This window comes from Aethalodelphis obliquidens, unplaced genomic scaffold (genome assembly GCF_003676395.1).
Source record: "Aethalodelphis obliquidens isolate GAN/ISIS:26980383/991018 unplaced genomic scaffold, ASM367639v1 scaffold5, whole genome shotgun sequence".
Classification (NCBI taxonomy): Eukaryota; Metazoa; Chordata; class Mammalia; order Artiodactyla; family Delphinidae; genus Aethalodelphis; species Aethalodelphis obliquidens.
Window position 1 is genome coordinate 45,058,088 of NW_020837949.1, and position 23,129 is coordinate 45,081,216.

At 53.9% G+C, this 23,129-nt stretch overlaps 1 protein-coding gene across 2 annotated transcripts in view; it reads right to left on the bottom strand.

Annotated features, from left to right (window-relative positions):
* Positions 1-300: 300 nt before the first annotated feature.
* ADCYAP1R1 (ADCYAP receptor type I) overlaps positions 301-23,129 on the bottom strand; it is a 52,678-nt gene continuing 29,849 nt past the window's right edge. The window contains exons 7-17 of one of the 2 annotated variants that reach the window (XM_027102263.1): positions 22,923-23,032; positions 22,290-22,387; positions 21,677-21,809; positions 20,676-20,829; positions 20,183-20,243; positions 19,503-19,572; positions 15,492-15,583; positions 8,305-8,388; positions 4,985-5,114; positions 3,534-3,575; positions 301-2,314 (exon numbers count right to left, since the gene is read on the bottom strand). In XM_027102263.1, coding sequence (XP_026958064.1) covers positions 2,126-2,314; positions 3,534-3,575; positions 4,985-5,114; positions 8,305-8,388; positions 15,492-15,583; positions 19,503-19,572; positions 20,183-20,243; positions 20,676-20,829; positions 21,677-21,809; positions 22,290-22,387; positions 22,923-23,032 — 1,163 coding nt within the window. In that variant the 3' untranslated portion in view covers positions 301-2,125. The remainder of the gene's footprint in view (positions 2,315-3,533; positions 3,576-4,984; positions 5,115-8,304; positions 8,389-15,491; positions 15,584-19,502; positions 19,573-20,182; positions 20,244-20,675; positions 20,830-21,676; positions 21,810-22,289; positions 22,388-22,922; positions 23,033-23,129) is intronic. The other variant, XM_027102264.1, reaches the window with a different exon arrangement.

Genomic DNA, 23,129 nt, shown 5'->3' on the forward strand with positions numbered 1-23,129 from the left:
GTAGACGATACACATAGCAATGGTGCCCTTTTACCCGCCCTGGCTTTGAACTGGAGAATTACTGAAGCACAGAGCCTGGAGAAGCACTAGAAGTCGCCTCATGTCACGAATGGGGAAACTGAGGCCCAGAACAGGGATCACTGTGTCCACTAGCTCAGCAGTCTGAGCCCAGCTGGGGCAGACTGTGTGTCTCTGAATCCAAGCCTGCGAGTCCTTCCAAGCAACTCAGGTCTCCCAACAGGACCTCAAATGCAAGGACTTCAAATGCAAGCCACGTGAGTTACCTGAGGGGGTGGACACCCACTCAGGTAACACACGTGGTTCCCAGACAGAGGGAAGGAGATCATGAGGCAGGTAGGTGTAGGGGGGGAAGGCCGCCACACACTCCATGGCCAGCCTGAGCCGCCGTGTGTGCCTGGAGCGGGGAAAGCAGGCCCTGCCCTCCTCTGGCTTAGCCAAGACCCAGGGTCCACAGTGTTTCACTGGACATGGGGCTTATCTGTAAACCAAGCGCTAGGTCCTTCTCCAGCCACTTCGAAGGCCTCTCCAGGAACACGTCCCTAAGTCCCCTGGGCCTCTTCCTCTCTATAAAACCAAGCAAAGCAACATTCCCCATCCTCCCAAACTCTCCAAGTGTTCCAGAACGTGCCCGTGAAGCAAGCCCACACACACACTTGGACAGAAACACCACAAGCTGACACAAATGAGGCGGGCCCCGCACAGGGGCCGCTGCATTCTAGCACTTTCCTCCACCTGTTCTGAACCTGGTTCTGCCCCAGTTTAAATTCTTAGGGTGTGGTCTGGTAACTTGTGGCTGGGCAGCCAGGACAGGAGTTTGGGTGCAGCCACTCCTCCCATCAGCAGCCCCTGCTAACAAGCATGGCAGGTGTGGCTTCCCCTCCCAAACCCTACGACACCCTGGGATCCGTGCTGACTCCATGTCTAAAGCGCACAGAGGGAAGTCTTTGCAGAGGTCTCCGATTTCATTAGCTGAGCCCAAGCCAGAGAAAGCTGGTGACGGAGGCTCCTCGTGGTCCGGGGCGGTGGGGGGGCGATGAAGGGGAGCCCTGGGCCCTGGGCACATGGAGGTGTAAGGTGCTTCGCGATTCGCTGATATCACAGAAAGGTGGCTGGTTCATCCCAGTCATGGCTTTGACTTCAAGGGGAAGGGGGAGGGCTTAGGGGCTCTATATGGTGAGTGTAGTTGGGGAAGAGTTTCTCTGAGGCATCCATCTCTCAGTGTTCTGCAACTGATGCCTGGGGACAGGAGGCACAGAAGGGAAGCTACCAGATGAACCCCCGCCTACCTTGAGTCAGGGGTAAACTAATGGAGGTGGTGAAGGTCTTCTCCCATGGGTCCCTCCAAACTCTTTCCATCTCCATTCCAATCACATCCACTTTTCTGGCTCCTGGCAATTTTTCTTGGGCCAAATGAAAAGCACCAGAACTTTCTCTGGCCTTAGCCCCACATCCAAACTGAAGACTCTGACTGGAAGAGCCCTGGAGCTTTCCCACTGTCTGATACCCAGGAACTGGGCACCTGGATACCAAGATGTTGGGTGAGCATGGGTCTCGCCTGCACCGAAAAGCACTCCACGCTGGACCTCTGGCAGCCTCCGGGACTGGGCCAGGCCTGAAAAGAGCCACGGGGTGGCGAGTAGACTCAAAGAGTCCATACCGAGAGTCAGACACTGCAGGGGGGCTGTCAGGCAGGGCCCACCCCGAATCCACCAAAGCAAGGTCACCAGCCTCAGCTCACAAGGCCTCCCACACAGGGTCAGGCGATCACTGAGGCTGGTGGGGACGGGGTCGGGTGGAGCTGGGGACCTGCCTGAGGTGAGCAGGGACACAAGGTAGAGGGGGAGGGATGGGACGACTTTCCCAAAATTAAGGAGTATTTACATGTCTGGGGTCAACGCCCAGGGGCCCACGGTGGGCGGGGCCAGCGCCAAAACGGGGAGGGGAAATACCCGTCTGCGCCCTGCATCCTTCTCCCACCTCGGGGAGCTGGGCTCCCAGCCCAGGGCCAGCCCGAAGGGAGAGAAGAGGCACAGCACGCGTGGGCCGGCGCCCACCCACCCGAGCCCCAGCCGCTGTTCCGAGGAGAGGAGGGGGCAGGGTGGGCTCAGGTGGCCAGGTTGTCGGCTGGGAGGCCAGACATGCGGATCTGGGAGCTGCTTTTGCTCAGGATGGAGAGCTGGGTGCCCCCGTTCACCCCGCTGCTGGCCAGGGACGGGTGCCGGTGCTTGAAGTCCATGGTGAAGTAGCGGTTCACCTTCCAGCTCCGCCATTTCCGCTTGATCTCCGCCTGCACCTGCGGGGGGCAACTCGGGCGGTCACTTCTGGGCAGACACCCTCCCACACCTCACCTGCCCGCCTGCCGGCCCTGGGGCCCCTCCCAGGCGGGCACTCCCATTAACAGCGGCTGCAGATGAGGATCGCCTGGAGAGCTTTAAAAACCCAGATGCCCAGACCATATCCAAATCTCTGGGGTGGGGCACCCATATGTTTTAAAGCTTCCCAGGGGATTCCAATACGCCGTTAGGGTTGAGGATCACTAAATAAAGCACCCTTCTGGGCCAAGACCCCCATGTTGCTCTTAGCATGGTGCACACAGGGCATGCCCAGTTTCAGCGTCCACATACCCACCCCCTTCGCCCCCTTTTGTGCGGTGCAGGCACCCTCCACCTCCAGTTCCGGCTCCCACTTCCACCGTCGGTCCTGACAAGCTACTTGTACTCCGACTTCTTGTGTCTCCCAGCCACTCCCTGCAGGGCCCTGTCTGCCTCTCCATATCTACCCTCATCTGACCCTTCTGTAGGTGGTCTGAGCTAATCTTCTTATTTCTCAGATGCAAAAAGAGGAGGAAGCTGCCACGGTCACCCAGCCAAGGCCCAAGCACTTGGTGCGATGACTTCCGCCCGCTCTCCAAAGCCATCCACCCATTCAGCCCCCATTCCCACCTCAGCATCTCTGTTCTGCACTCTGCTCAAAAGCCCCACCCTAACAGGCCTGGAAATGGAGCACTGCTAGAAGGTTCCAAGCCGCTCCCCAGGGTCCCTCAAGTCCCGCTCTTACAGGGGATGGGTTTGGGCAGGCAGGCCGGCCTGCTGGGGGCAGGGCTGAACTTTGGATAGCTCCCCACTCAGCACCCCTGCCCATCACCAGCCTCAGAAACTGTATGTACCACTTCCTGTGCTTTGTCCTTCCTCACTTTCGGTTCGCCCTGACTAAGGTGTGTCTTATGGTGAGAGCCCTCCCAGGTGGGTCTGCACTCAACAGTTGGTGCCTTTATGGAGGGAGCTCGGCTCTGGAGGCTGGGCCTCAGCTGCACAGCAGGCAAAGCGGGAGAGAATCTGGCACAGGGTGCAGGCCGTCAGGAGACGCCGGCACAGCAGCCGGCCCCCTCCTGTAGGTGCTGGGAATCTGGCAAGTCCAGGTCGGGAGGATCAGCCCTGTGCGCCCAGCAGGCCACAGCCCTGTCTGCTCCCCAGCAAGCTGTACCTCCACTGCTAAGAAGGCCAGGATCTTACCTCCCCATTCAGAAAACAGTAGAGAACAGCCACCACAAAGCCCTAGGGAGAGAAGACAAACAAAACCTGAGAATGCCAGCAAGGAGCCCTCCACCCTGGGGTGTGTGGGAGGCCGCAGGAGCAGCGAGTGACACCAGGAAGCAGAAAACTAAGATGATCTGAATGCGGGCACCTGCCTGGGCATCCGCGGTAAGATGGGAAAAGTTCCGTTCCACCAGGATGGCCACACCCATGAAGCCAAGTGGCTGGCGGGGGCATTCCCTCCCACTGACAACCCTGGCTTTGGATCTCACATTCCCTTGGTCAAATCCTTCCCATTCCCAAGGGCCAGCTCTAACCCACGTTCTAGAGGAGGCCTTCCCTGCACGCCCCAGAGTGTCCTCTGGGCTCCCCAGCCAGCCCGCAGGCCCCCTGAGGGCAGCAGTCCTACAGGACAGAGCAGTCCTGTCTGTGTCCACCACCACCTCCCCACTCCACCCTCCCGCGGCCAGACACCCTTGTACGCAGAACACACAGAACACCACGGAAGTGCCTGGGGCAGAGTAGGTGCTCGGCTCGTCTACACACATTCTTGACTTATATTCTGTGCATTCAGAATTCTTGTGCTGAGACAGGAACCCCAGGCTCTGACTCCCAGGCTGGGGCTTCGTCAACAAACCTCCCAGCCTTCCCAGGCTAAGAACCCGAACAGGTAAAATGGCTTTGAATTAAAATGGGGCAAGGGAGAGAGTCCGGTCAGATACACAGAATAACTTTGCGACCATCGAGGTCAAATACTCCTCTAAACAGCTGGGCTAGGGAGAGGCGCTCTATCCTGGGGACTTTCAAGGGAGCCACCCACCGCCTTCACTGCCCCACTCATGCGCCCACCTGTTCATTACTCACTACGCATCCTCGCACTGACTCACTCACCCCTTCCCTCACTCATTTACAGCCCCGTTTACTGATTCCTTCATGCACCGACTTACTAGTCTCTGGCTCTCTCATTCCCTGGATCACTTATTTACATATCTGTTTGCTCATCCCCCGTTCAGCTCATTCAGCTCCCTGTGACCAGACCCTGTGCTGGGGATCTGTCTTACTTGGGTAAGACAAAGCTCCAGCACTCACGGGGTGCATGTTCTACAGGCTGCAGTCAGAGAGGTCTCTTGAGGCCACTCCGCCCACCCCCGGGGCCGATGGTGAGGGGCGGGGAGCTGCCGCCTTTGATTGCCCAAGGGAGGCCTGGCTCAGGACACCCAGACGCAGCAGCAACAAGAAAATAACAGCGTGTCTTCTCGTGGGAGCCTAGAGGGTGGACAGTAGAAAGGGCTCTCCCAGCTCCCTTCTAATCTAGTCCTATTATTCCAGAGGTGGAACCTAGAATAGGTTAAAGACGTAGAACACCACCAAGGTAGAGGCCAGGGCCCTGGCTCCCCATGAGTCCTGCCCTCCACACACACCACACCTACCTGGAAGGAGCCCAGCCCCAGCTCAAACACAAGTCTCTCCCTCTTGCTGACGTCCTCTGGGGAGAAAGCAAAGACCGTGTAGTGGATTCCAAATAGTGGGATGAGCAGCAGGGTGGACCGGGCGAGCCGTCTGTGGGGAAAGAGCAAAACCGCTGCTCCGGGAGCTGCCAGGGCTTGGGGCCAGAGCCATGCAGGGCAGAGAAGCCCAGTCCCAGCCCCTACTCTCCCCCGGAGCTGGGGCCCCTATCCACGGGCTCCCTCAGGATTCTCTCCCGGTGCGTGGGGCCTGGGGGAGATGGCAGCCAACAGAGCCCAGGCTTCCAGAGCTCCCTGGGAAGTGCTGGGGAGACAACCCCCTGTCTGCAGGGCACCCATCCCTCTAGGCCATGCCGGTATCCCGTACAACCACTAAACGTGCACATGTGAGTGTGTGATTTACACAGACCCTTTTTGGGAGGTGTGAAACCTTTGGGAAAAGTGAAGTCAGGGCAAAACCCTGGGATTGGATTTGGAAGGACAACACGAGGTGTCCTCAAGCAAAACAAGCATTCTCCTGCTCTGAAGAGCAGCTCCCTGTGCCTGGAAAGAGCAGCCCCTAGGGAACCACAGAGACCGTCGGCTTTCCTGCGTCTGGGGCTAGCCAGGCATGCTCGTGGAGAGTGACGGAGAGGCGCTGATGACAGGGAGGCGGGCGGGGAACACTGGGCAGACCACAGAAGGAGAGACATGGGAGGGGTCCTAGGAAGGATTTACTGACTCCGAGCATAGACAGGAGGAACCTGCCACCTGGGAAACTGAGCTGGGGGAGCAAAGGCTGTCTGCTCAGGTGGGAGTAGAACGGGCAAGGGAGAAACGGCCCAAGGGACCTCAGTACTCTCTGAGGCCAGCTCTTCTGAGGTTCCTCTGACTGCAACTGGCTCCTGGGCCCAGTGGGGAGGGGCTCTTGTCTGAGAGGAGGGGGTACAGAAGCCACGGGAAAACATCAAGAGTAGGCATGGCGACGTGCTCTTTGTGGGTCCTGCTCCGGGGGAAGGGTGGCTCCCAGAGGGCCTCCAAAAGGGGGGACCCCGTCTCTGCCCACCCCAGCAGACTGGCTCCCTTTGGATCTCCTGGAAGAGCCAGCCCCGCCTGACAGGTGCAGTCCGCCCCCTGGGCCCTCCTAGCAGAGCTCAGCCCACCAGGGTGGGCAGCGGGGTACGGGGGTGGCCGTTTGACTTGCGGCAGTCACGCCGTGTGCCCCTCCCTCCCTCTTTCCCATCCCAGCCTTTCTGGGAGAGAATGTTCTACTGAATGTGGGGCCTCCGGATTTCAGGAGAAGTAGAATCCATGGAGTCTGAGTGATGCCCTTGGCTGACCAGCATCTACCAAGAAGGAAAGGATGGGGAAGGGGAAGAAAGAAAAGCAGGGGAGGGGACACAGCGGAAGGGGAAGGAATAGCCTGGGGAGACCTTCAGGTGGACCAAGGCTCAGTCCTGGAAGGAAACAGCCCCTCGAGTGCCCAGTGCCCACCAATCCTCCCCGTGCTCACTGACTGCCCATTCTACAGGACCTGGGGGTGCCTGGACCAGAGCGGGCGCCAACAGGATCTGAGGGGCTCCCACTCGGAGCCCAGCTGAGTTTGGGAGTGGTCTAGCCTCTCGTGTGTCTGTCCTCTCTCGGATGTGGCTCTCTGAAGGCAGGCACGGGACCTCACTTAACTGTCATCTGCCCTGGCCAGCACACGCCCTGCACAGGGCTCACACTCGGAAAGTGCGTGTCCATGAAGGGATGACCACCAGGGCCCGGGATGAACACCTGGGAGCCCTTGACACTGAGCATGACCTGGGAGCCCTGCTCATGCTCATCTCCAGGCACCCAGAGGGCAGCGAGAAGTGCTGGCTGGAGAATGAAAGTCCAAAAGGAAGAGGACAGTGGCCTGGAAACGCAGGCGTGTGGACATCTTGCGGGTGCCTCTGTGACCCTGCCTAAAGGGGTTACTTTAAAAGAGCAGCTTAACTCAAGAAGCTGAGGAGGGAAGGCAGCCCTGGGATGTGCTGCGGTCCCTGCCTTCTTGCCTCCTCTCCCCAGAATGGATCTGTTTCCAGGGATCTGCCCCTGACGTTTGAAAAGTGCCCTGGAAACCGAAAGGCCAAACTTCTCCAGCTTCCGTGGTGGTGGTGGATGGGACGGGTTTGGTACGTGAGAAATACAACCTTTCAGGCCCTTCCCGGACCCAGGCAGATGTGGCGAATGCAGCAGGGCATCCCACAGTATAGTCCAAGGGTAACGCCTTCCCTCCCCTGTGGCCCCAGTGCAGCCCAGGAATAATCAGGGACTTCTGCCAGGGACCCAGGGCACCCCCATGACTCCTTTTGGTAGATGGGACAGTGGAGGCAGGTGAGGAAGTCACTAGGTCTCAGAGTCCGAGGACCTCTGTCCTTCGGAGGCCTTGGGATGGGAACATATGGTGTGAACCTTGGAACCCCGCGTTGAGGAGTCACAGACTCAACGCTACGATCTGATTAACCCAGAGAGGCCGCGGCACAGGGCCTTGGCCTCTGTCTTCCTGCCCCAAGGAGGCATCACCGGGCAGAAGAGGCCTAAAGATTACAAAGAAGAGCTCCAACGGTCAGAGCCCCCCCGAATTCCAGTGGGCTCCCCCACTTAAAGGGGTGTCCAAGTTGGAGCTGAGGCTCCAGCAAGAGATGCCCCAGGGACTAGTGCTTAGGACTCCCTGGGTTCAAATCCTCACCCTGCCAACCGTGTGGCCTTGGGCGAGTCATTTCACCTCTCTGCGCTTCAGTTTCCTCACCTGTAAAATGAGGATAATACAAGTACCCACCTAATAGGCTTGTGTGGGGAGTCAGCCACTCAGCACGTTCGGTGGGAGTGAGGTGCGTGGGGTGAGGGTCCCGCCCCCTGCAGGAGGACAGCCTAAATGAACTCAAGCTCAAGGCCCTTAGAAATAATCTGGCAGTTGCAAAGATTGAAACCCAGAGACGTGGGGATTGGCGGAAGACCACACATCACGACAGCGGTGGCGGCAGAGGCTTCAAAGCTGCTTCCTGCTCTGCACCGGCCGCGCCCCAGCTGCTCCACAGTGGCCACAGCCCCATGCCCGCAACCTCCCCTCCCGTCCCAGGCCACGAGGTTGCAGAGAACTCACAAGACACACAGATGTCAACATGCAACAGCTGGGAAAGGGCTTGGGGCTGGAGGCACAGGCTCGCTCCCTGCTCTCCTCCAGCCTGGGCGGACGCAAGCTCTGGGCGGTGGCAGCAGCAGCATGCGTCCCCCTCCCGTCCAGAGCACCCAGCCGCAGCCACGCCACGCACACTTACAGAGTAATGGTGGACAGTTCTGACATCTTGCAAGGGTGCTGCTGAGCCCGCTGTGGCCTGCAGTAGCATTTCTGCACGCAGCTGCTGGGTGTGACAAGATGCGCATTACTGTCAGCTGCGGGCGCTGGGCAACGAGAAACTGAGGTGGGACCTAGGGCGACACGGCTCACAGGGCGGGCAGAGAGGCCCAGGGTGTAGAGAGAGACAGGGCCGGGGCGTCACGTGGAGGAGAAGGAGGAAGCCAAGGGCCGAGACGTGGTCAGCTCTGGACGCAGAAATACACACCTCTACATATATACGTGTGTGCATGGACGCACAGGCACACGCGAGCCCTCACACTGGGAAACCGACCGGTGGTGGGGTTCGGGAGGGAGGGAACACGTGTGTTTGGAAGGTGGGGCCTGACTGGGGCTCACGCAGGGGACCAGGAACTGTCTCCAGAGTCAGCTCCAGGCACAGAGGATGGCCTTGACGGAGATCCCTCAGCAAGATGGGCAGCTGGAAACTCACGCCATGGACCTCACGCCGGCCCAGCCCTGGAATCAGGCCATTTCTGCACTTGCTTGTGAGAACCAGCTGGAGCACCCACTGGTCCTCCCCCCGCCCTCCCCTCCCGCACCTTCCTCTGACTGAGCCCCCGGGTACCTCAGTGTGGGCCTAAGGGGAGCAGAGGCAGGATGGATGGAGCAGACCCATGAAACACGACACATCCACCATGTAAGTTAAAATTAAGTGAAAAATCCACTTCCTGGGTTGCCTGAGCCACACTACAAGGGCTCAACAGCCACAGGCAGCAGTGGTTCCCGGGCTGGACAGCACAGGTCTGGGGCATTTCCAACACCGCCGAGAGTTCCACTGCACAGTGCTGGCTGGACTTCTCGATAAAAGTTCAGAGGGCAGGGGCTGAAGGCTGAGAGAGAACCTTTCGGGCTCTGCCCCGCTGCCTGCAGAAACGAGTCACCTTAAGGAGACACCCACAGGTGGGCCCAGGATGCCCGTCCAGCTCTACCCGGCACTGGGCGAGGCACAGAGCTCTGCCTCCTCAGAGAGGTCTCAGGCTCAATTTCCACCTGCTTGTGCTTGGGTTGGCACAACTCATTTGTTTCCATCTCTGACAAACATGGAAGAAATGGAGTAAGAGCTGTGTCATCTCGTCAGACTGCAGAAGAGGTGCCCATTTCACACCCCCTCCAACCTGAGGGGGTCGGATGCAAATAAGAACAGATACGCACAAAGAGGCCAGACCTTTGGCATTCATGGATTCATAATTTGTGATTCCCACTCTTTTAAGAGTAAGTCTGAAGGTCCTTGACATGTAGTGACACGTCATTTTGCTGAGGCAAACATGTGAATCACACACTTCAAAGATGGGGCAAGCCGAGGTCCACCCAGCATCCTTGCCTCAGTTATGTCTGTAGTTCTCTCATTTAATTAACAACATGTTTCAATTCACACCAGACTGTGAGATGGGCACTAGTGAACCATTATACAGATGACGGATATTATGATGCTCTGCTACCCAGACCAGCAGTATCAGTACCACCTGAGAGCTTCTTAGAAATGCAGAATTTCAGTGGCTGGCTCAGACCTGCTGCCTCAGAATCTGCATTTTAACAAAATCCCCAGGTGCTCCACCTGCAAATCAAAATTCCAGGAACACTGTTGTGAGGAAGTCATGTATTTGAGAAGTTTTTCATGTGCCTCAATGAATGTCAAAGGTCTGTTTTGTACACATAGAAAGAGACAGATGAACACATACAAGTATGTTTTCCTCAATAATTAAAAGAGCTTAATTGGGTATTCAGGAATGGAAGCCATTCTAGTCTACAAATTTATTCTCTACCTTGCACAGATTGAAAGGTTGACTACTCTCTCCTACAGCCAGTGGCCTGACCCCTCAACCTTGGCCTGGAAATCACGGAAATCAGGGTCCAGGAGCCCAAGAGCCCAAACCTCAGATGTCACTTCCTGCACACCCAAACTCTAAAGCTTCAGCTGTTGTCCTCTGAGACCCCCTTTCCCCAAACCTCCAATGACTGTTCAAAAGGATCCAGTGAAAAGAAACAGAAAGGAAAAGGGGTGGCAGAAAAGCCAGAGACAGGCATGAGAAAGACGTCAGAATCTCTGAAAAGTCACTTGTTAGTGAAAAACAGAAAAGAAATGCAATCAACAGGAAGAGAGAAACCTAGGCTGGCTGATCAGCTCAGTTCTCATTTGGGTCCAAGGGAGGATAAGAAACTCAGACAAGGGTAGCGGATGGAGGCTGCTTGGAGAACCCCACAGCAGGTGCATGGCTCACACCCACATCTGCAAGTCAGGGAGCCCTGGCTCCCAGGCCTGACTCTGCCAAGGCTTTGCTGTGTGTCTGCAGGAAGGTCAAAGCCATTTCCAGCCCATCTATAACCCAGGGATGCAGCACATGGTTTCTTCTGACCCTGCTTTGGTCTCAAGCTAAACTCCACGAATGCTGCGGTGTTTTCTGCGTGCAAGGCTGCCTGGGCTGTAGCCCCAGGATGCTAGACAGAGAGCCCTGCAGGGGAACCCTTTGTGGGCAGCACCCCTGTCTACTTCACCCTGCTCCTAGCGGTCGGCATAGCACTAGACACTCGGCAGGCCCACAGAATGTTGTGACCTGAGCTAAACGTTCTCCATAGGGTCCCTCCTGGTGCTAAGATGCTGTGTACCCCCAGAGCCCCGGCCCAGTCCCCAGGGAGGCACTCCCCACCAAACTGGTACGCCAGCCAGCAGCCCAGTTCAGCAGATCTTGGAGTTTCCCTGCCCACCCTCCTTCTCCCCCCCCCGCCCCCCCAATGAGGACCAGCCAGCCCTCAGTGCCCCTGGCCTGACCTGGGGGGTCAGGGCACCTGAGCTCAAAGCTTTGTTTGACCACTGACTTGCTGATTTTAGGTGTTGCCACTTTCCTTCTCTGGACTTCAGTTTCCCCACCTGCAAAATGGGGGCAAACATTCCCTACTGCCAATCCCTAACAGGAGCTGTCAGGATAGGGTGCTCCCAGACAAGGGAGAGAGTGCTTTGGAAGGAGAAGATAGAGCCCCATGTGAACTGGGAGCCTCAGGCTGTGGGCTGAGAGCTTCCCGGCTGCACTTCTGCCTAGACATGGAAGAGTCTGTCTTCAGAGGCGAACGTCATGCCTCCGACGCTGGGTAGGCCACAGCCCTGCTGAGCTATATGCTATCGGGTTGGCCAAAAAGTTCGTTCGGGTAACATCTTATGGAAAAAACCTGAACAAACTTTTTGGCCAACCCAATACATCACGGTGTCTGTTCTTCTTCCTTTACCCCAAGGTGCCGTGGGGACCTGCTCTGTGGGATGCCTGAGGGAAATACAGATGGGGTTTCCCTCCTCGACCCCAGACCCAAGAGGCAGCTCCCAATGCCCATCTTGCAGCAGGGAGAGCACTGGGAATAAAGCCAGCTCCCTGCAGGGCCAGGCCTGAGATGCTCTCAGCACAATCAGTGTCTGCCCTGAAACCTCACCCTCCTGTTTCTCAACTAGTTGGCTTCTCACAGAGGTAAACTCTGGTCCCCAAGACAAGGCAGGCTAACCCTGACCCCAGAATGGGGCTGAGCCCAAACCCTCTGCCCCAAACCAAGTCGAGCCTAAGCGCAGGCTTAGCCCCGACCCAGGCCCACACTCCATACCTGGCCACTGCCCAAGACCTGAGCTCAGCCACTCCTACCAGCCAGTGAGAGAATGGAGGTGGCTCAGGGCCACTGTCTCGCTGCAGGAGCCCCAGCCCCCAACAGGTCCCTCTGCGGCTAGGTCGGGAGCGCCGTCTTGGTCTAGGGAGGAGGACAAACCCTTATCATCTGAGCAGCTGGAACCAACCTACAGGAAGGGGAGTGAATGCTGGTCTGAGGGCACAGGCAGGGGGTCCTCTCGGGCTTTCTTGGGGATGCCCAGGCTTAAATTTGTTCTGGAAACAGAGGAAAAACCTGGAAAGCTGTTGTGGGCAGATATGAAGGGATATCAGCCCAACACATAACTCTGTTGACCCAAGGGGACTCGGACGCAGCCCCGAAATCTCCCTCTCCTACCACGTCATGCCCCTTTTTTAATCCCCCCCATTGTCTACCCCCTTCCCCACCTGCAGCAGACACCTCCCAGCTCAAAGCACTCCAGGTGGGGCAGTTTTTTACAAGTCTGGAACCCACTGGGGCCTCTTCTTCCAGGAAGCCTTGTTTAACACTATCTTCTTGTCTGTAAAGTCAAGAAGCGCTGATGGTGCAAATGATGGTGCAAATGATGGTGCAGTAGAGTTTGAAGTCAAGGGTCTGCCTGCACTGTGGCTATGGCTTCACTCTTTCCTGCTGGATTCATCTAACTTCACTGATAACTAGTTCCCTTGGCTGTAAAATGGGGATTATGTTTAATCCAGATTTGCCGTGTGGGCATTAAACGTGCATGTACTGAATGGCAAGTGTTTTTTTTTTGTTTTGTTTTGTTTTTTTGGCGTTATGTGGGCCTCTCACTGTTGTGGCCTCTCCCATTGCGGAGCACAGGCTCCGGACGCGCAGGCTCAGCGGCCATGGCTCACGGGCCCAGCCGCTCCGCGGCATGTGGGATCTTCCCGGACCAGGGCACAAACCCGTGTCCCCTGCATCGGCAGGCGGACCCTCAACCACTGCGCCACCAGGGAAGCCCGGCAAGTGTTTTTAAATGCTCTGCAGTTCTTCGCGGCATGGCCACTTTGAATGTCCCTCACTTTCACCAGTAGGGTCTCCTGGACCCTAGAAACACTCAAGCATGATGCTGCATTTAATGGGATCAAGCTGATCCCTTGTCCTGTGTCAGCCCCCCCACCTGGCTTGCAGACCACATCCACCTGAGGTTTCATCTTTGGGGCTTGAGACGAGCACAAGTTTAGATTTCTCTCAAAAAAAAAATGTGCTGAGATTTGAGGGGGATTTTTTACATGATAAAAGTAAACCAGGGCTTCCCTGGTGGCGCAGTGGTTGACAGTCCGCCTGCCGATGCAGGGGACACGGGTTCGTGCCCCGGTCCGGGAGGATCCCACATGCCGCGGAGCGGCTGGGCCCGTGAGCCATGGCCCCTGAGCCTGCGCGTCTGGAGCCTGTGCTCCGCAATGGGAGAGGCCACAACAGTGAGAGGCCCGCGTACCGCAAAAAAAAAAAAAAAGAGTAAACCAACTACAGCCATACCCCTGGGATATTGTGGGTTCAGTTCCAGACCACAGCAATAAAGCGAATATTGCAATAAAGCAACTCACATCAATTCTGTGATTTCCCAGTGCATATAAGGGTTATGTTTACACTGTCCTGTAGTCTGTTAAGTGTGCAATAGCATAATGTCTAAAAAAAAAATGTACACACCTTAATTTGAAAACACTTCATTGCTAAAAAATGCTAATCATCTGAGCCTTCAGTGAGTCATAGTAGTAACAAAGATCACTGATCACAGATCACCACAACTATAATAAAGAAGGAGTTTGACATATTGCGAGAATTACCAAAATGTGATGCAGAGACACGAAGTGAGCAAATGCTATTGGAAAAATGGGGCTGACAGACTTGTTCAACACAAGGTTGTCACAAACCTTTCATTTGTAATAAAAGCGGTATCTGTGAAGCAGAGTAAAGTGAAGCGTGATAAAACGAGGCAGGCCTGCAGCTGGTTCTTTAAACGTTTGTACTTAAATGTATAAACCCTGTGCTAATTACAGATGTTCTTATCTATGCATTAGGAAGGCCTGACAAGACTCTACCGCTCCCAGTCTACAATTTACCTTGAAAACCCTGGCTCCACACTTCCCTCCCTCCAGACCCTGGGGTTCTTGCTGCCTGGGGAGGGACGTCCAAGCTGGTAAAGTATGTCCGGGGGTCAATAGAGGGTCCTTACTCAGGCTGCAGCTGAGCCACCATGTGTGACCCTGCACAGGCAGAGTGAGGGGAAGCTAGGAGAGGCCCCAGAGGAGAGGTGCCAGGGACCTCAGAAGAAGAAACAGATCCTACCAGGAAGCAAGGTGGGGCAGGAGCTGGGGGAACCATGGTTGCTTAGAGCTCAAAGAAGAGACAAGGCCGACTTTGCTACCCACCAGCTTCAGAGGCCCGAGATGACTGCTAGCGTGGGAACCAAGCCACCCTCAAGCAGGATAAGCAGGCCAGACGTAAGGACGTGGTTTCTGACACTGGACCAGAAAAGGTGAGGGGAGCGGTGGGGCCCTGTTTTGTGGCTCCTGGGGAAGAAGGCAGGAATGATCTCTCCGGGGCAGTTACTTGCAGACAGCTGGCCCTACCAGCCCATCAGGGCAGGGCCTCCAAGAGTTTGTGACTTATGTGGATGAACAATTTTCAGCTACATAACATACACATATAAGCAAAGGTTGGTAAACATTTGCCAAAACATGGAAAAATAAAGGGCAATAAATGGAGAGCCAAAAGAAGGAGGGGAGGGGCGGTCAATGTAATCATCCTACACGCGGGGAGAAGCAAGCCTGACGGAACCAGGCCCTAGGCTAACCCCTGCCCCCAGCGGAAGGGCTATCACAGGAGAGGTACCCAGGCTGAACAGAGACCAGGGGCAATCTCCACTGACCTGGGGAAGCCTCAAGGAGCCTGAGGGAAGGATCTGGCGCTGATCCCTGAGCAGTTCCTGCCTCTCCCTCTCTCCGGGAGCATGGCAGGGCGGAGGAGCCCTCTGCTGGAGTCTCTCTGCTGTCCCACTTGTCCACTGGGCAGCCCATCAAGGTTCTGAGCCCCAGGTTGCAGCCTCTGATGGAGGCCAGACCAGCCCCCTCTGGTGCCACGAGAGCACTTCAGCTCCTTCTAACCTGCTCTCTCCTTAAACTGAGGACGCAACACATACGGCTTCCACGCCAGAGACTGTCCTCAGATTCCCTGTGCCTAGGTGGCCCCTCCAGCCAATCACAGGGCACCAGCCTGCCTCCCCGGGGCCAGAAGTGCTTCACAGCACACACACCCAGATGGTCACGTTCCTGACCACAAAGCAAGAAGGGTGAGATGGAAGGTGGCTGCGGGAGAGGTGGGCAACTATATTTTACAGGTACTTTAACCCAAAAGAATTCTTGCCAATGCCCGTGCTAGGGTACCCCGTCAGCGACACCCAGGCCTTCTCCTCCTGTGTCCTGTGTGCAGGGCCCATACAGCTGTTGGACTTGACCATGGCATTCACCTAATGGTACTTACAAGTAGATGCTGGACTCATTGCCTCCCATGTCTGGAGACTGAAGTTTCTGCACGAGGATGACAATGATGCCGACGAAGAGCACAAAGTTAACCTGAGAAGCAAAGAAAAACCAGATGAAAACGGTTCTGAGCAAAGACTTTCCACACCCCGGCCTCCGCACTGTCTGTTATTCCCCCAGCAGGGCCCTCCTCCCATCCAGTCAAGATCCCATCTAGGCTTAGAATCTTAAGATGGCAGCATGAACACTCATTCACCCCCCAGCCTCCCTCCATATCACTGAAATGACAGAAGAGAGAGATGAAGAATTCCATAAGAGTACTGAGAAATAGCAAAGATTATCATGAGTGAGCCAGAAAAGGGAGCAATCTCTGGAAAAGAAAGAGCCAACAGCGTCAGGGTGATGGAAAAACTACAGTGCCAAGGAGAGAAGAGGTTATCGCAGAGGTGAGAGCTGTCCTCTGGAGAAACTCCAAGTCCAGAGTCACTGAATACGGAAAACCAGAACGGACAACCATATAAGCATTATTAATTAAAGGACTGCCTGGGAATAGCAATAACGTTTACCTTCAGACAAAAGCTCTCTAAACAAAGTGGGAAGCTGTGTGTATGGTGAGAAAGGAAGAGGGAGGGGAGCAAATAGAAAGAAACAAGGCGACTACGCAGCAACATCTGGCTGTAGCAAAGCAGCGCTCAAGGAGGAAACGGAGAGCCTAACGCTAACTTAATAAAAAATAATAAATATTGAAAATAGAATAATTAACCATTCAAATCAAAATCTAGGGAAAGAGTACCACAAATTTAAGTTATACAATAAAGAAGTTAAAGATAAAAATTCATTAAAGAGGGCTTCCCTGGTGGCGCAGTGGTTGAGAGTCCGCCTGCCGATGCAGGGGACACGGGTTTGTGCCCCGGTCAGGGAAGATCCCACATGCCACGGAGCGGCTGGGCCCGTGAGCCATGGCCGCTGAGCCTGCACGTCCGGAGCCTGTGCTCCGCAACGGGAGAGGCCGCAGCGGTGAGAGGCCCGTGTACCGCAAAAAAAAAAAAAAAAAAATTCATTAAAGAAATACAAAAAAAAAAAGTAGACTTGATCGATAAAAATAGAATTTTTTGGTTTTGCTCTGCTCGTTTTCACAGATCAAATAGAATGGTAAAGCCTCCTCCAGAGGGCAGGGTTCTGTCAGTCCTGCTTTCTACTGCATGCTCAGTGTCTAATCAGTACCCGGGATTTACCACAGTAAATACTGTTAACTGCACATGTTAGTCCAAAAGGAGAAAATGCAATTAAGCACATTTAGGGATGAGAAAGAGGACAACAGATGTACAGAATATTTTAAATCATCACAAGGAAAAAAAAATCAAACAAAATGGGAAAATATAAATTAATCAAATCAAATCAACATGTAGAAAATCAGAATAGAGCAATGACCTCAGGAGAAATTTAAAAAGTACTCAAAGATGTATGCATTAAAAGGCACCAGCCCAGATAATTTTACTGGCCAGTTTCAAAATACCTTTAGGGAAGATGTAATTTACATACTACTTCATTATTTAAAAGCAAATAAAAAGAAAACCTCCCAAATTACCTATGAGGCTAACAAAACCCTAGTACAAAACCTAGACAAGGACAGAAAGTGTGTGCGCGCACACACACCCACGCACACGCCTAAAACCGGAGAACTTACAAAGAACAAATGTAAAAACTATAAACAAAATATTAACAGATAGAATTTAGCAGTGCATTAAAAGAACAAACAGATCACGGCCATAAAGGTTTTATGTCAGGAATGCAAAAAAAATCTACTAATATTTGTTACATTAACAGATTAAAACAACGAACTACCTTTATCCCACATAAGATTGGTGAATAGTTCAGTAATGGAAACATCAACAAAAACATAAGAAATGAGCACTTTCGTACTCTGCCTGTGGAGGGCAATTTGATATCCATGAAAATGTTAAATGTATACATCCTTTGTCCCAGAAATTCCACTCCTGGAATTTACTCTAAAGCGTATTCACACATAACTCAAGAGTATGCACAAATATATCCACCACAACATTGTTCATCATGAAGATAAACTGGAATATTATAAATGTCCATCACTAAGGGAATGATCAACTAATGTCTCCAAAACACATTTGATAAAATTCAACACCTATTCCTGACTTTTAAAAAATAAACACTAAAACAAGAAAAGAATAGAAACTTCCCTAATTCAGTGAAGGTAATTCCCCAAAACTATAGCAAACACCATCCTCAAAGAAACCAAGGAATACACAGTATAAATATTGGAAATGAAAAGTAAAATGTATTTCCATTTATAGATCATGTAATTTTCCATGAGAACCAACTGAAAATGGATAAGAACCAATAAAAGAGCTTCAAAAGGTAACCAAGAAAAGAAAAAAATACACAAACACTAATAGCTTCCCTAAGTCCCAGCACAAATACACCCACTAGAAAATATAACGAAAGAATGATTCCTAGACACAGGACGAGCACAAATGGAAAGACACCATAAAGGGAAACCTAACAAGACAACTAAAAAAAACTGTCAAAAATGACTCTATGAGAAAGACTGAATAAATGGAGAATCATGCCATATTCTTGGAAAGGAAGACTCAATATTTTAAGAAAACCACTTCTCCAAATTTGTTTATAAATTCAATGGAGTTCCTATAAAAATCTCAACCAGCCTTTTTTTTTGCAACTTGACAAATTTGCAACTTGACAAATTTGAAAGTCCATCTGAAAAAGTAAATGTGCGAGAAAATTTGGAAGGGGAAAAAAATAAGGAAGGGGATATGAGCACACCCGATATCAAAACATGCTGCCAGTTTACAGTAACCTGCCACAGGAAAAGCCACATAGATTAGTTACATGGAGTAGGAAGTCTGGAACTAAATACAAGTAGAGTACATTGAGTGTTTACGATAAAGTGGCATTTCTATGTAATGGAGAAAGAAGGACCTATTCAATAAAAAGAACTGAGAGGGTGGATGTCCACCCATTGGAAAAAAAATAAGGTTAGCTATCATTTCAGATCAGACAGAGAAATAAAATTTCAGATAGATTAAAGGCATATGTGTAATAATGCAATCTATAAAATTGTTATAAAACGATTAAGAATACTTTTATATTTAAGGTTGGGAAAGACTTCCATAAACAAGAAATAAGACTCAGTGCTTCCCTGGTGGCGCAGTGGTTGGGAGTCTGCCTGCCGATGCAGGGGACACAGGTTAGTGCCCTGGTCCGGGAAGATCCCACACGCCGCGGAGCGGCTGGGCCCGTGAGCCATGCGTGTCTGGAGCCTGTGCTCCGCAATGGGAGAGGCCACAACAGTGAGAGGTCCGCGTACCACAAAAAAAAAAAAAGAAAGAAATAAGGCTCAGAATTCATGATGAGAAAGCCTGACGGTCTGACTATATAAAATTATGCAATCTTGGATGTATACTTACAACATGTATAACAGATGAAGCATTACTATCTATCGAACAGTAAGAAAGATAACAACTGGACTAGAAAAATGAGCAAAGAATAGATAATAACCAGAATAAAAACAAATTGTCAATAAATATTTGAAAAAAATGCTCTGTTGCACTAGCAATATGGAGAAATGCACGTTAAAACAATAAGCTACCATTATCTCCCACAAGGCTGTGCAAAAATTTAAATGATTGAAACTACAAGTGCAGACAATGATATGGGAATACCCTTTGTGACCCAGCAATTCTACTCTAGGGATTAATTCTAAAGAAATATTCACACGTTTTCAAAACTATGCACAGAACTGTTCCTAGTAGCATCTTTCATAATGAGGGAAAATGGGATAAAGATAAGTGTCCGACACTCGCGGAAGAGCTAAATAACTTGTGCGCCCTTTTTGCAGACTATAACACAGCCACGGGAGGTTGGTTTGTGTGGTGACCTCTTTATTTCTCCTCCTCCCTTGCCTTTCAGCCCAGGCCTCTGTTTCTTCCCTGCTTCTTGTCCCAAGGACACTCACCATTATGGAGCCAACCACAGGGGCTTTGATCACCCACCACAGAGCCGTGTTGTCATTCATATCCCAGCAGCTGCAAGACAGACAGAAAGAAGAGAGATGATGCTTGAGGGCATCATCTCTCCTGGCTGGCTGGAAGGGATGCAAGGGCATCACCATCTCCTTCCAGCCAGCCCCTCCTGCAGCTCTGAGGAGGGGCTGGCTGGAAGGAGAGGTCTCAGGAGGGCTGCACACCCAAGCCCAGCCCTGGTTCAAGTGCCTTGGTCCTTCCCTCTGCTCCCCTGTCAAGGCAGGGACTGGAGCCCAGGAGTGAGGGCACCAGTGGGCTCCTGGGCGAGGGCCACGTTCCCCCTTCAGACCTAGGGCTCTGGGGGATGCGACCTCACCCTCGATATTCCTCCTCCCCTCCCTAAAAGGAGAACAGCCACTCAGAGTTGGGCCCAGAAGCAGAGCAGGACTCTGAAACCTTGCACATTCCCTCACTGAGTCCCGGCTGAGATGTGGCTGGGTGGGTCCACCCGCAGTGGGGTCAGAGCACAGTCACTGCCCAGGGCTGGGGGTGCAGCCATGCCCGGCATTGGATGGTTTGCCTGAGACAGTTCGTGGGACATCAGGACAGCCGCTGACACCATCTGTAAGAGCCTCCTTGGGGCTCCGGCCCTGGCTCTCGGGCACGTACTCACCCTGTGTCATCGAAGTAGAGCCTCAGCACAGCCCACACGGACACACACACAGTTGGGGTCCCTGGAGAGCAAGAAAAGGAGCCCCGTGATAACTGGAAAACCAATAGGCCCAGTGTCCCCCTCAGACTTGGGGCTTCTGGGGGCCAATGAACCCCTCAGAGGTGGGGTCCCGACCCATGGGGCATGTCTCCCTCTCAGACCTGGAGTCCTGGGGACCCTAACTGTCCCTCACACCCAGGCCTCCTGGGGGTCCATGTCTCTCCCAAACCCTGGGCTACCTCGCCTCTCAGGAGGACTCTTGAGCATAGCCCCTCCATCAGACAGTGGGCTTCCTACGAGAAGAGCAAGAAAGCGTCCAAGAACCGGGAGTGTGCCGTCAGCTGCGAGGCAGGTCAGTGCCTCCCTCCTCTGACCTGACGCTCCCGGACGGCAGGACCAAGGACATCCCCGGCCGTGAGGCCTGAACCTGTCTGGGAGACAGCCAGTGACCTACCCCAGCCAATGAGGATGTACCAGTAGAAGTATCTCCTCTCGGGGAAGAAGGTCTCCACCAGCAGCGTGAAGAGGTACAGGCCCTCAATGAACAGCCAGAAGTAGTTGGATACGACACAGTAGTGGAAGAAAACCATCACAGCCTTGCATTCCACCTGCAGGGAGAGCGAGGAGGGGGAGGGTGGCACGAGACCCCACCGAACCCTGAAAATCCAGCCCAGCAGGACCAGAGAGGATCCTGAGGGCCCTTCAGCTGAAGCATGCTTGGGTTTAGACACCCCGTGGGTCTGAAAGACTCAACATTCCTGGATTCAGAGTTTACAACTGCAGCATCCTGTGAGTCTGAGTCGAAGCTGCCATGGAGGCAGCTCTGCACAGGTCAGAAAACATGGAACCCCCTTTTCTCCCCAGGCTCATTCTCCCCGACCTTCCCGTCCCGTCCCCAGTGTCCACAGGAGAGGCGAATAAGGAGGACCCTGCAGGAGCCTCCTTGGTGAAATAAAGGTTTCAGGCATCACGTAGGTTAGGGGAACACCCCTGGCCCCCCGGAAATCTCACAGATCCCCCTCCAAGTGAGCCCTTTCAGGTCAAGGTCTTGTGCTCTGGGCTGTTCTTTCCATCCTGCCCCAACGAAGCCTATCTTTTCTGCTCATCTCCAAATGTATCAGAACTGGGGAGGTGGTCTGGAGGGAACCCCAGCCAATCAGCCCCTTGGCTCCATCTTGGGTTAAACGACCCGTGGCCAAGCCAGCCCCCTCTCTGAGCCTAGTCAAGCGGGACTTGACATTTCCACCCGACCCTCCTCCACTGCCCTGCCAAGGACACACAGAGGCCAAGGGACAGGAAGTGAAGTCCCGCTGGGGTCTCACTGGCTGCTAGTAACTGCAGGGTCATTCCTGGGTTTCCGTGTTCACTGGGGTCGATACCTTAACCTGCAGGAAAACACCTGGACGGCAGGGCGTCGCAGGGAGGGCCAGTCCTGGCAGGGCTCCGCGCACTCACAGTGGAGACGAAGCAGTGGTTGCCGTCCTGCTCAGCGTAGAGGATCCAGTCTTTGATGAAGACGGAGATGGCCCTCAGCATGAACGACGCAAAGAGGTTCATGTGGATGAAGTTTCGGGTGCAGTGCAGCTTCCTACACCAGCGGCCAGGGAAGCAAAAGGCTTTGAAGTAAGGAACTCCACAGCCTTCCACCCTCCACCTCGGGGTCTGCTTTGGGCCAACTCCACGGCTTTGTCTCAAGGGGGTCCTCCACCTAGACCATCCCCTTCTTCCCACCTAGACTCTAAACCCTCGCTCACTCCCAGGCTCCTGCCACCTGGCCCCACTACCCTGTGACCTACTCCCTCCTGTGACCTCTCTTTATCTAGACCAGGAAGATAAAGTGAGGAACGTAGGTCTCCTGCCCAGGGTCTTCCTTGCTGTGTGGCCCTGGATAAGTCCGTTGCCCTCTCCGGGATCAAGTTTCCCATCTCTTATCCTAGGGGTGGGGGAAATGCCTTCCAAGGGACTTCCAGAGCTGACATCCAGGGAAGCAGCGGGAGGTGGGAGGGATGGAGCAAGGGCTCTGAGCTGGGGTGGGCTGCGCTCAGTCGAATGCTGCCCAGGGTCTCACCGGAAACGACACAGGATGACCATGGCAGTGGTGAGGGTGACGAGGGACGTGCTGTAGCCAACTGTGTACAGGGCCTTCACCGACAGGTAGTAATAATCCTGGAGCAGAGCACAGGACACGCAGGGCTCCACGTGGGGCCTGCCCCCGGCCCCCGGCCCCCACGGAACTGCATCTGATCTCCCAGGCGCCCCCCAGCCACCTCCTCCCTCTCCAGGGTTCGCACTGTGCAAAAGCTGAGGGCTGGCAGAGTGCAGGAGCACTGACCAGCCAGAAGGGGGCGCAGCCTCATCCTGGGGGAGGAGCCGGGAGGCCCCCTGCTGGGCCCCACATTAACCCTTCAATGGCTGGGCCACAGAAAGTCTGTGTCTCCTGAAAGAGTAGCTAGGGAGGTGGAGGACGCGGGCTGGGGGCCGGAGGAGCTCAAGCAGCAAACCAGTTGTTTCTCAGCCCAGAATGAGCGAATGAAAGTCCTGCCCTCTCATGCAGCAGGCTACGCAGCAGGTGCTCATGAACGCTGCCTGGGGACCGGAGCTTCTGCACGTCCATCAGAAGTCCAGGCCTCTGGTAGACACACCCCTCCACCCACCTCCTCAGCCTCATCCCTCCACCTCCAGGTGAGAAGCAGACACTCACCTGGTCCCCGGTCTCAGACTCGTACTCATCAAACCCACAAGCGTCGAAATAATGAGGGAACGGCTCCGACCATCCATCCTCTGTGCAGTTCCGGCTCACCACCCTCATGCCTGCAGCAGAACAAAAACTCAGCAAGCCACAGAAATGATTTAAAAGGGCTCCGAGATTCTTAATCGAAAATTACTTCTTAAGCGGGAATTCCTGGAA